We start from the raw sequence: 11,922 nt of genomic DNA, 5'->3' as shown, positions 1-11,922 counted from the left end.
GGGAGGGCGGGGCCTCGTGGGCGGGGCCGGCGTGACCTTGGTCACTCTCCCGCCGAGACAGCCTCGGGGGTGGGACTCGCTGTCTCTATGGAGACCGAGAAACAGGGGATAATACGGCGGAGCCGCCTGGGCTGCAGTCCCACCCGGGAGCCTGCAGGGAGCGGAGCTGTGGAGCCGCCTGGTCTCCCGCGTCCATCTGTCCATTCCTGCGTCCTTCTGCCCGTCCGAACGCACACTTCAGGAGCAGCCGCGAGGTAGAAGCCCATAGGAGACACAGATGCCCGCCACCCCAATCAGTATCCTGCACGATGAGGGTTGGGGGGAACAGCTTGGAAAGGGTCCCAACCTCCGGCGGTCCTAGCCGAGGAGCCAGCTGAGCGGCCCTGCCCTGGCCCCAAGCATTCCGCCTCGCAGCCCCCACCTCCTGGTCCGGCTGATTGATGACTCCAGCTGTCCCAGTGGGAGCGGGACGGGTGGCTCCAGTTCACGGGTGTGGCCACTCCATCCATGGCCTGCAAACCCATGGTGCTGCGGCCTGCAACCCAGCGCCAGCTGACTGCGCTGAGATGATCAAGAATCCATCTTTCCACAGACAGGAGTGAGCACTGCATGCAGGATCCGCCCAGTGCTTGGGCCAAGCACCCTGTGGCATCCAAGCTCCCCTGGACGTTACCCTTGGTGAACCAAGTGCGGGTCTTGGGGTCCCTGGTGGGAGGTTGCACCCAGGGAAAGGGAAGGGGAGTGCAGTGTGGACTGGGGTTGTGGTCCCTGCAACGCAGGAGCCACCGGTGCTCACAGTCCCAGAAACTGCCACTTAGGGATGGGAGTGTGGTCACTGGGGAGGAGTTTTCGGTGGAAGATGGGGCAGCCGGGCGGAGCCCAGGCTGTGGTCACTGGAAGCCCTAGTGTAAAAGGCAGGGCTAGAAGATGGTTGCTGAGACTGAGGGTGTGGTCAGGAGGTGGCAGTGGAGGAGGGGGATGTGGCAGGGAGGTCTCTACACAGGGGATCTCCGCATAGTACCTGGGAGTCTCATAATGTTAGTGTGTGGATGTGGACTGGGGCCTTCACTGCAGGCTGAGGGTGTGGCCAGAGGGCTGCAGGTGTGTGGACAAAGGGGTGCTGAGGGTCAGGGTGCCTTGATAAAGGGCTGTGGGTATTGGAGGGGGTCAGTGGCTGAGGCTATGGTCAGGGGTCTCAGGAAAGGATGCAGGTTTGTGGCCAGGGGCCTCAGCCCCAGAGCTGCGGGTGTGGGGATGGAGAAGGCTGCTGTGCAGGCTCAGGGTGTGGCCAGGGGTCTGCAGCGGAGGGCTGTGAGTGTGGGGGGCACTTCAGTGCTGGACTGTGGGCATTACTGGGGTCGGTGCAGGTTTGTTAGTATATATGTGGGGGCTGGTGGCCGAGGGCTGTGGCTGTGGGTGTGAGGATGGAGGATAGAGGGCTGAAGGTATGGCCAGGGGTACAAGGCCCAAGGAGTGGCAGGCGAGGGCTGAGTGCACAGGGTTGCTGGGAATGTGGGGGTGTGTGGCCAAGTTCAGGGCGTGGCCAGGGGAGGTCTGAGGTGTAGACATGAGGAAGTGTGTTTCAGCCACAGCCCCACTTGCCAGCATGACTCTTGGGGTTCGTAACTCTACAGCCCCCACCCTACTAGCCCCCAACCTCCTGCTCCCCCAAAACTCCACAGTGGGAGGTTACAGCCCCAGTCCGTGTCAAGGGGCCAGGAAGCCACGGTTATGCCCCAGGCGCAGGGAGTGCTGGCGTGCCCCACCCGTGGGCCCCAGCTTCCCAGCCCAGCCCAGCCCCTCAGCACTGGGAGCTTCTCCCTGAGCTGCCCTGACACCATCCTGCCCTTAGCAACATTCTCCAAGCAGCACCACCCTCCCTTAGCAACCGTCTCCAGGCTTCACAAACTGTGGCCAGGCCAGCCCCAAGCTCCCGCTCCCCTCATGTTTTTGTTTAACAGCAAATAGTAACAAGGCCTTGCTGGGCCAGCTGCACCCCTGCCCAGGGCATGCACCCATGCCCAGACTGGCTCTTGCTGGGTCCTCATGACCCTTACAGAGATGCCGTCCTCACCAAATGCCTGCCCGACCAGCAGCCTGGCCTGGCCCCAACCCAGCTTGGCATGGAGCTTCCAGGGAGGGGGCCTGCTCTGCCACCCTCACTTCCACCCAAGCAGGCCTTGTGCCAGGGCCAGACAAAGCCAGGGCCCCAGCTGCTGCCCTCACAGTCTTTCTGGACAGTGCCACTCTGTTCCCAGCCTGCTGTGGGCATCATTATTTCATCTGCTGAACCCTGCTGAGAGCCAGGGCTGGCATTAGTGACAAGACCGTGCCTCCCGGGGCTCTTCCTTGGGGCTCTGTGGCCCAGGGCGACAGTGACTGGTCCCTCTCCCCAGGCAGCTCCAGCACCAACTCTGTAGCAGAACCTGCCCAGGTCTTGCAGGTTTGAGGTAGAGGCTGGGATGTTCTGGGCTTGGGGGAGGGGAAGGGCAGATTGGCTGGGAGATGACCCAGGTGGGTCTCTACAGGGTGGCATGGCAGCGAGCACAGACATCGCTGGGCTGGAGGAGAGCTTCCGCAAGTTTGCCATCCATGGTGACCCCAAGGCCAGTGGGCAAGAGATGAATGGCAAGAACTGGGCCAAGCTGTGCAAGGACTGCAAGGTGGCTGACGGAAAGTCCGTGACAGGGACCGATGTGGACATCGTCTTCTCCAAAGTCAAGTGAGCCCTAAGCAGCCCCTGCTTCTCATGTTCCCAGGAGGTGGGGAACTGGGGGGCTGGAACCAGGGAGGACATCAAGAAGGGGTCAGGGGAACACCATGATCACGAAAGTCCTTCTTCCAGGGCAAACCTTATCTATTGCCCTCCAGAGGTGCTGACCCCCGCGATTTCCCCAAACGTGGGAAAGAAACGCAACTGCATAATTTGTGGTGGCAGCGACTGTGTTTGTGCTTTCCCCTGGGGGAGAAAAAAGAAAGGGGAACCCTCATCGTGCCCACATGCCTGGCAGGGGGAAGTCTGCTCGGGTCATCAACTATGAGGAGTTCAAGAAGGCCCTGGAAGAGCTGGCGACCAAGCGATTCAAGGGGAAGAGCAAGGAGGAGGCCTTCGATGCCATCTGCCAGCTGGTGGCAGGCAAAGAGCCAGCCAATGTGGGCGTCACGGTAAGTGCCCTGCTGGTCTCAGGTGGCCACGGAATGGGGTGTGGGGAATCGTGGCTGTGGGTGGGAAGGGCTGGGCTCCCTCATCAGGTGCCCCTGGGGAAACTCTGTCCAAACAGAAAGCAAAAACAGGGGGTGCTGTAGACCGGCTGACGGACACCAGCAAATACACGGGCTCCCACAAGGAGCGCTTCGACGAGAGCGGCAAGGGCAAGGGCATTGCAGGACGGCAGGACATCCTGGACGACAGTGGCTACGTGAGCGCCTACAAGAATGCAGGCACTTACGATGCCAAGGTGAAGAAGTGAGGCTTGGGAAGACCGCCCCGCCAAGTGCGGCTGCCCCTGCCAGAGGCTCAGGCCTGGGTCTAAGGGGCATGTGGAGCAAGAGATCCTGGTCCCCTCCCTGCTGGACCTGCCACCCAGAGCTTCCTGCCTAGTCCCATGGGGCCGGCCTACCAGGCCTCTGACCCAGGCTGCTCTGCGGCCCCTTCCTCCTCCTCTTCCCGCTCCGACTTCTGTCCACCTGGGGACAGTCTGTGCCTGTAGCCTCATGACCCCAACCCAGCCCCAGGCATGGCTAACCCCTGGCTGCTTGCCTCCTATTTAAGCTGCTGCTCTGGCCAAGTGCCTAATTTTAACCCAGACCTCAATAAAGACACCTTTTGTATGGTACGTATCACCTTTTGACGATGACGGGGGAATGACATTCACACCCCAGTGACCCCCTCAGGGTCATCACCCCGCTGCATGCCACACACTGCTAATCTCTCCCCTTCCCCTGGCAGCCTTGCCCAGAAAAAGGCACTCATGAGTGCCCTTCTGTTAGCACAGAGCCATTCTGTCTGAGGAGACTCCTGAGGAAGTCCAAAGCCTTTTAGCTGGGCCTGATGGGAGTCCTGACATCAAAGCTTGCCTTCCTGTGATCAGTGCCTTGGGTTTGGAGAGTTGGCCCCCTCTCCACTTTCACAGCAGTAGGAGGGATGAAACAGCCGACTCGGCCTGGGACAAGCATTGGCAGAGGCCCCAGAGCCAGGCATCAGCTCTCAGTCTGCAAACAGGGGCTACGGAGGCAAGTCATTTTGGGTTCTGGCTCACAATACAGAAAATGCAGAACCTTAGAGAGTAGCTCATCCAGGCCGGGCGCGGTGGCTCATGCCTGTAATCCCAGCACTTTGAGAGGTTGAGGCAGGTAGATCATGAGGTCAGGAGTTCAAGACCAGCCTGACATAGTGATACCCTGTCTCTATTAAAAATACAAAAATTAGCTGGGCATGGTGGTGCATGCCTGTAGTCCCAGCTACTCAGGAGGCTGAGGCAGGAGAATCGCTTGAATCCGAGAGTTGGAGGTTGCAGTGAGCCGAGATCGTGCCACTGTACTCCAGTATGTGTGGGCAACAGACACTTTGTCTCAAAAAAAAAAAAAAGAGAGTAGCTCATCTGACTCCGTAATTTCATAGCTGAGGAAATGTCCAGAGAGTGGAGGGGCTTCTGCAGACTAGAGGCCAGACTATGCCTCTTGCCTCCCAGGTCAGGGTCTTTCTAGCAAGCCCCAGCATTGACTTCCAAAACTGGGACTGGCTTGGCACCCAGCACTAGCCTGTGGTGGGGGGTAGGCATCCCTCAGTGAAGGGGCCTCCTCTTTGATGTCCTCCCATCTGTTCCACATCCCTGGTAGGGGAAGGGGAGCCTCTCTGGTCCTGGGCGTTTCCAGATCATCTCACTGAGGCGCTGGGTGTTTTGACAGAGTTATTCCCAAGCCAAGGCTTTCGGGCCACCTGTCCTTCCTTCCTTGCTGTGAAAATGGGGCTGGATGGGACTTTAGGGCCTACCCAGGAGAGGGTGGCTCCCAAAGGGGCTAGAAAAGGTATAAAAGGGCCAGTTCCCAAATGCCTGCTTTCCTGACCCAGATCACAAGACAAAGCAGCACCATTGTTTATCCTCTCATCCCACAGGCTATTGGGGGATGCTCCTGTCCAGGTGGCCCCACATCCCTTAAGCCCAGCTCTCCTTGGGGACAGGGGTGTAGCGGAATAGTATGGCTTGAGACAGGGATGTCAGGTGGGAATCGGCATGCAGCAAGTGGGCACCTGGCCACAGCAGAGACTTGCCTCACAGCGCAGCTCCTCCTGACCCAGCTGACCGCGTCTCCTTGAGTGGCCCAGGGAAGAGCTTCAGGGACCTTCAGGCAGATCCTCCCACCAGCAAATGTTAAGAGGTAGAATGCAAGGTGTTTAATGAAAAAAAAATGCAGAGGAACAATTCCTCTAGCCTTGGAAAATTCATTTGAATTGCAAGCTTAAAATGAACATAATAGGAGTGAAACCCAAATCCTCTGGCTTTCACCAAAACAGCCTCACAGGGAAGCAAATTTAACTGTGTTCCAAATTGGGCCAGGCTCCCACTATTCCACTGCAGGTGACAGTACCATCCAATGGTAGAGGGCCCAGTGGCTTCTCCATTCCTGTGACTGGCAGTATGGCTTGGAAGAACACAGAGAGAATGGCTGAGCCCCAAAACCCCACGTCGTAGGAGTAAAGCCGCCTCTTCTCGAAATGCCGTGATGTCGCCCGAGGGAATTTAAGGCCCAGTCAGGGCTGGGAGGACCCTAAGACCAAATGGGTCTGGCAGAATCTGGCACATGGCAGCCACTGCCCAGCAATGCCACTGCTCCTCCCCTAACAGCCTCCTTGTGGTCGAAAGCTTTGGATACCCTTGCTAGCAAAATCAGGTTAGACAAAGGAGAGGTTAGGATCAGAGGGACAGAGCCTTTAAAACCTGCTCTGTATGGCTGGGAAAACTCTCAACCTGAGAGTGGCTCTGCCCCTGCCTCTGGACATAGAACCTCCCTGAGGACCAGTCTCCATCCCAGACCTGTCTTGCTTTCTGGTGGTAGTGCCAGGCCTAGGGTGTGGGATTCTGCTCCATGTGTTTTCTGCTTGTTTCAAGGGTCCTCCGCTTTCCATGTTGAGTCCAGTTAGCCCCTCAGGGCAACAACTCTTTGGCTCTCTCCTTGACATCGCAACCCCTACCCGTGCCCTGTAGACCAAGTGCCATACAGGGAAAAAATCAGAAACACAGAAGACTTCCCCAGGAGTGGCCAGCAACCCTAGCAGGTGCCTGGCCTGGGGCAGGGTTGGTCACTTTCAATGACAATGGAAAATGGGGTGGAGGGTGGCACATGCTGGGCCAGGCTCTTTGTTCCCCTTAGGAGGTGTCCTGAGCAGATTCTGGGGCTGGCACCATCCAGTGTTCATGGAGGATGCAGGAAGGGCTGGGGTGGAGGAAAGCAGTGCATTATTCCTCCCTGCCCCCTGGTGTGTCCATTAGGTTGGCCTGCGCACTGGGCTGAGACCTTGAAATGTAACAACTCAGGGATGCAAGGCCACTGGCTGATGCTGCCCTACCTGGGAGACAAAGACAGGCCCAGGAAAGACGCAGCAGGGGTGCAGGGAGGCTGCTCTTACTGACATTTCCACAGAGCACAAGCTTGCTCTAGCTCCCTCAGAGCCTTGCAGCTCAAAGAAACTTCTGGCTCCTCTGTACAAGCTGCTTTTGGGAAGCCACTTAAAATCCAGAAGTCTGTGGATTTATAACTTAGAAACTTGTGACTGTCATGTCTTATTAGCGTGGTGGTGGCTCTCCTTCCCTGCACAGCATGGAATCAGGGGTACAAGTAAGTTATCTAATCCTTCCACCTGTCTCTCTCTCTGATGTGGCCCTGAAGGTGAAGAGAAGAACCATGTGGCATTAGGTTGAAAATCCTTCACCTTCTACACGCTCTCTGGTGACATTAGCGTGCTGGGAGGCCACTGAAGCAGAAACATACCTAGAACCACTTACATCATCTTTCCCCATTGATTTTTTAAATGCCCAATCAGGATTAAAAGTACAGGGCACCTGCATGTAAACTGGATGCTGAGCCCAAAGCCAACATATTCAGAACCGGCATATCTAGTCCGGCCTGCCTCTGCCTCTTGTTTGGGCTGCCTAGCTCCCCCTTTGGTCCCTGCTTCACACATGATCAACCCATTCTCTTCTTCTCTCCTTCTCCTGCTTATTCTTCTTTCTTCTTCTTTGTTTTTCTTTTTTTTTGGAGACAGGGTTTTGCTCTGTTGCCCAGGCTGAAGTGCAGTGGTGTAATCATAGCTCACTGCAGCCTTGAACTCTTGGGCTCAAGCGATCCTCATGCCTCAACCTCCCTAGTAATTGGGCCCACAGGCATGCACCACTGTGCCTGGCTAACTTTAAAATTTTTTTTGTAGAGATGGAGTCTCACTATGTTGCCCAGGCTGGTCTCAAGCAATCCTCCCACTTCGATCTCCCTAAGTACTGGGATTACAGGCGTGAGCTCCTGTGCCTGGTCCTGAGAAAGCTTCTCAAACACAATCTGTCACTCCTCTGCCTTCCCAATCTAAAATCTTCAAAGAGCGGTGCAACTTTGCTCCTGCTTACCTCCTCTCAGCCCCTCAGCTCCCTGAAGAAACCACGTCCCTTTCCATTTCCCAGCCTTTGCACATGCTGCTGCTCTCTGCAGCTTCTCCCCATTGCTCTTGTCCTCAGCCACATGCTTTGCCTAGTAACCTCTTCATGTCTCCCCCTTCATGAACGATCACTTGCTCTGGGGACATTCTCATGACATTACACCTCTTCCATGTCCCACACTTCTATCCCTGCCCCACTATCCCCCTGTGGTGTTCCAGACTTTTCTGTGTACTCTTGGCCTGGGAGGCTCTGCATCCCCTCTACCTGCTACCATTCTTATTCATTCTGCAGCGTCCATTCAAACAAGCCTCACTGACACCTTCTCCAATCCTACAGTGGCCATTACTCACTCTTTCTCCCTCTTCAGGGCATCTTTAGGCTTTTGTTTAGACCTATTTAGTACCAATACGAAGCTTTGGGCCCCATCACATGAGTTTGCTTTTTTCCCTGACTAAATTGTTGGCTGCTCCAGGGCAGACACCAGATGTCAGCTTTTCACCATGGCGGGAGGGAATCAAACCCTGTTTGATGAATCTGGCGGATGTTCTTTTTAAACTTTCTACCACAGTTCCAAATGACACAGGGGAAAAATGTCTAGTGTTTTTTTCCCTTTCAACATTTTCAGCCAAATGTCTTTATGCAATATCTATACAATAGCTGGGACCAAGTGCCAACTATTTCTGTGAGCAGAAGGAAAGAATGACTCAATAGGGGGAGATAAATAGAGATATGAAAAGAAGGACTAATACAATCTAATCAGAATACATTTCTTTCTTACTCTTTGTGAGTACATACCACCACACTGGTGGCAATGGCGGTGAGAGCCTCTGTGGACCAGGGAAGCTGTGGTGTGAGTTCCATGCTAGCTCCATAAGCCAGGCTCTGGGGCAGCATCCAAGACACTCTGTATTACTGACCAGTGTCATGTGCCACTGGTGAGGAGGAAGACAACGTGCTTTTCCCAAAGGGCGATGATCTCCCCAGATGATGACCCTTCTCAGGAGGCAGGAGTGCTTTCCCGGAATAACCTTTTGGCTCCTTATTCAGCTGCTGCAGCAGATACTCATTAGTTACCACCAGGGATCTGAGGCCCAGGGGAAAAAGGCAGTCATGAAATCATAAAAGCAAGAGAGATACCATGCAGACCCAAAATATTTCCCAAAGACAAATGTGAAATGAAGTCACATCTTTAAATAGAAGGAACTGTCCAATTTATGATTATTTTAAAAGCAGACTTACAGTTTCTTCATTACAGTTCTGTTTGATTATATTCCAAACTTACTGAAGCAATAATACATTTCCCATTTTATATATAGCTAGCAGTTGTTCTGTTCTTTCAAAAGCACTTTGATGATGAGGTAAGTAGAAGCCTTGGGTCACTGGCACCTGATCAGGCCTCCAATTTCTACCCCAAATCATAACATCTACTTCTAATCTATCCTGCCACTGCAATTCACTAATGGTGATAGTCATGGCTGCATTGAACTCTGTATTACCATCTAATTTTTTTTTTTTTTTTGAGACAGAGTTTCACTTTTGTTGCCCAGGCTAGAATGCAATGGTGGGATCTTGGCTCACTGCAACCTCTGCCTCCTGGATTCAAGCAATTCTCCTGCCTCAGCCTCCCAAGTAGCTGGGATTACAGGTGTGCACCACCACACCCAGCTAATTTTGTACTTTTAGTAGAGACAAGGTTTCACCATGTTGGTCCGGTTGGTCTTAAACTCCTGACCTCAATGATCCACCTGCCTCGGCATCCCAAAGTGTGCATTACAGGCTCAAGCCACCGCACCTGGCCTGTATTCCATCTAATGTTAAAAGCCATCCACACACTGGCAAAAAGAAAAAAATGTATGCATAATACTATTCATTATAGCACTATTTTTAATGGCAAAATATGTTAAACTAAATGTCCATCAATAGAGGACTAATTAAGTAGTATATCATCCACACAACTGAGCACTATGCAGCTAGAAAAAGGAATGAGAACTCTATACACCACTGTGAATAGATTTTCAAGATGAAATATTAAAGCAACACTGTGTCTTCTTATGTAATAATTGGGGAATACAAATATACACCCACACCTACAATAGAAGGATGGTGGGAGGGAAGGAAAGGACAGCAAAGACAGGAAAGGAAGCTGGATTTTTCTGGATTTATCTTATTTTATAGAGTTGACATTGGGACTGTGTAAATGTTTTACTTAATTATGAAAACAAGATTAAACCAAAATTATTTTTAAAATCCCCTAAGAATCAAGGGCAAAATAAAACAAATGAACCTGTATGGTTTCAGAAGGATTATTTCTGGTTAATTTAAAAGAGAGTATTTTGACTGTACATCACTAAAGCAATATATCCTAATGTTTTCAAAGTGTGGTCCCCAGACCAGCAGCAATAGCATCACCCAGAAGCTAATTAGAAATGCAGATGTTCAGTTCCCAACCCAGACCTGCTGACTCAGAAATTGTGGGATGAGGCCTAGCAATCTGCATTTCAACACGTCCTTCGAGTTAATATGGAGGCATACCCAAGTTTGAGAACCATATTATGCTATTCTCTTTACTTTTGTAATGTTTGAAATAATTATAATGAAAAGCTTTTCAGACAAATCCAGAATGGTTCTGGGTCTAATCCTCTGAATATAAAGCTAACCAAATGAAAGGTTTGGGGATGGAGTGCTTATATTTAAACTGCAGTGAAAGTCCTCGTAAATGTGTATTATCGGCATGCCAAAATCTCAAGGGCTTCTCTAAATGTAGCCATACTCTTGAAGTCTCTTCTGATTTTTTTTGCCTGGCCTGTATCCTGGGGGTGCTTTTTTTTTTTTTTTTTTTTTGAGTCTGAGTCTCGCTCTGTCGACAGGCTGGAGTGCAATGGCGCGATCTCGGCTTGCTGCTACCTCCACCTCCCAAGTTCAAGTGATTCTCCTGTCTCAGTCTCCCCGGTAGCTGGACTACAGGCACGTGCCTTAAACTTTAATATGCTTACAAATCACCTGGGGATCTTGCTAAAAATAGATTTTGATGCAGTAGGTCTGAGGTGAGGCCCCACTTGTTTAGCAAGCTCCCAGCTAATTTTTGTATTTTTAGTAGAGACAGAGTTTCACCATGTTGGCCAGGATGGTTTTGGTCTCTTGACCTCATGATCCACCTGCCTCGGCCTCCCAAAGTGTTGGGATTACAGGCATGAGCCACCGCACCCAGCCGGGGGTGCTGTTCTTTAAGGACTGATGCTGTTGAGCTCCTCTGAAGGAAACAACACACTTTGGGTTCTTTCTCTATCACTCCCTGCCAAGTGCTGTTGATGTCTTCCGTGACCAATAGCAGGCACTTTCCAGAGGAGCCAGATGGCCGATTTTAGGGGTATGTACTGACCTCCCAAAAACGTTAGCTGACCCAAACAAAGGTCCCATCAGATCCAGTGAGAAGCTAATTATCGAGGTGTTGCAACCCACCAATGCCAACAAAGACGATTAGTCCCTGATGTGTCCTGGGAAGCTGTCATTTTTATAATCCCTGAGCTAACTGGCCAGATACAGGAGGTTTACACACAGAATGGAGTTCACTTGCAAAGTGCATAGATATTAACTTTCCACGCAAAACAAAGGAGATAAAAGGAGTAAATATCTGCTTCTAGAAGCAAGCTAGACAGACCCTCTCCTACCTCTGACTTTCATGGAGAATGGCAACTGTCTCTTCCAGCTTTTTCAGCTGGGCAAGCTCCTGGTTCAGGCAAGCCACCTGCATGGTCAGTTGTTGGTTTTTGTGCAGAAGATCATCTACAAAGGGCACAGTAGCCAGGGGTGAAAAGGATTCCAAGCTGCTAGTCTTTGAGCAGAATATAAGTATTCAGATGGACATCTTGAGAACTGGGGGCCCCATGGCACCCAACTTCACACTCCATTTCCTTACTTGGAGATAGGAGATATGGTGGCAAGAATACAGGGTTTGGCAACAGATCTGAGTTAAAATTCAGCCACTTAGTATTGCACATGGGCTGGGCACGGTGGCTCAGGCCTGTAATCCCAGCACTTTGGGAGGCCGAAGCAGGTGGATCACGAGGTCAAGAGTTCAGGACCAGTCTGGCCAAGATGGTGAAACCCCGTCTCTACTAAAAATATGAAAATTAGCCGGGTGTGGTTGCGGGCACCTGTAATTCCAGCTACTCGAGAGGCTGAGGCAGAGAATCGCTTGAACCCAGGAGATGGGATGGAGGTAGCAGTGAGCCGAGATTGCGCCACTGCACTCCAGCCTGGGCAACAGAGTGAGACT

At 52.3% G+C, this 11,922-nt stretch overlaps 2 protein-coding genes across 4 annotated transcripts in view; one reads left to right on the top strand and one right to left on the bottom strand.

The window, feature by feature from the left end:
* The first annotated feature begins 89 nt into the window (after window positions 1-89).
* On the top strand, window positions 90-3,831 carry TPPP3 (tubulin polymerization promoting protein family member 3). 3 transcript variants are annotated; one of them, XM_032157644.2, is made up of 5 exons: window positions 90-254; window positions 593-687; window positions 2,529-2,722; window positions 3,012-3,165; window positions 3,282-3,831. In XM_032157644.2, the coding sequence occupies exons 2-5, from the start codon at window positions 610-612 to the stop codon at window positions 3,468-3,470; spliced, it is 615 nt and encodes a 204-aa protein (XP_032013535.1). In that variant the 5' UTR covers window positions 90-254; window positions 593-609; the 3' UTR covers window positions 3,471-3,831. The 3 variants fall into 3 exon arrangements, with proteins under 3 accessions (XP_032013535.1, XP_032013536.1, XP_032013537.1); XM_032157645.2 differs by lacking the exon at window positions 593-687 and having other exon boundaries at window positions 91-254; XM_032157646.2 differs by lacking the exons at window positions 90-254; window positions 593-687 and adding an exon at window positions 2,283-2,450 and having other exon boundaries at window positions 3,282-3,822.
* Window positions 3,832-8,402: 4,571 nt separating this feature from the next.
* LRRC36 (leucine rich repeat containing 36) overlaps window positions 8,403-11,922 on the bottom strand; it is a 53,549-nt gene continuing 50,029 nt past the window's right edge. The window contains 3 exon segments of the mRNA XM_032157643.2: window positions 8,403-8,558; window positions 8,561-8,730; window positions 11,315-11,429. Coding sequence (XP_032013534.1) covers window positions 8,509-8,558; window positions 8,561-8,730; window positions 11,315-11,429 — 335 coding nt within the window. The 3' untranslated portion in view covers window positions 8,403-8,508.

The sequence above is a fragment of the Hylobates moloch genome, unplaced genomic scaffold (assembly GCF_009828535.3).
Source record: "Hylobates moloch isolate HMO894 unplaced genomic scaffold, HMol_V3 SCAFFOLD_6, whole genome shotgun sequence".
NCBI lineage: Eukaryota > Metazoa > Chordata > Mammalia > Primates > Hylobatidae > Hylobates > Hylobates moloch.
This window is presented reverse-complemented; position numbering and strand designations above follow the sequence as displayed.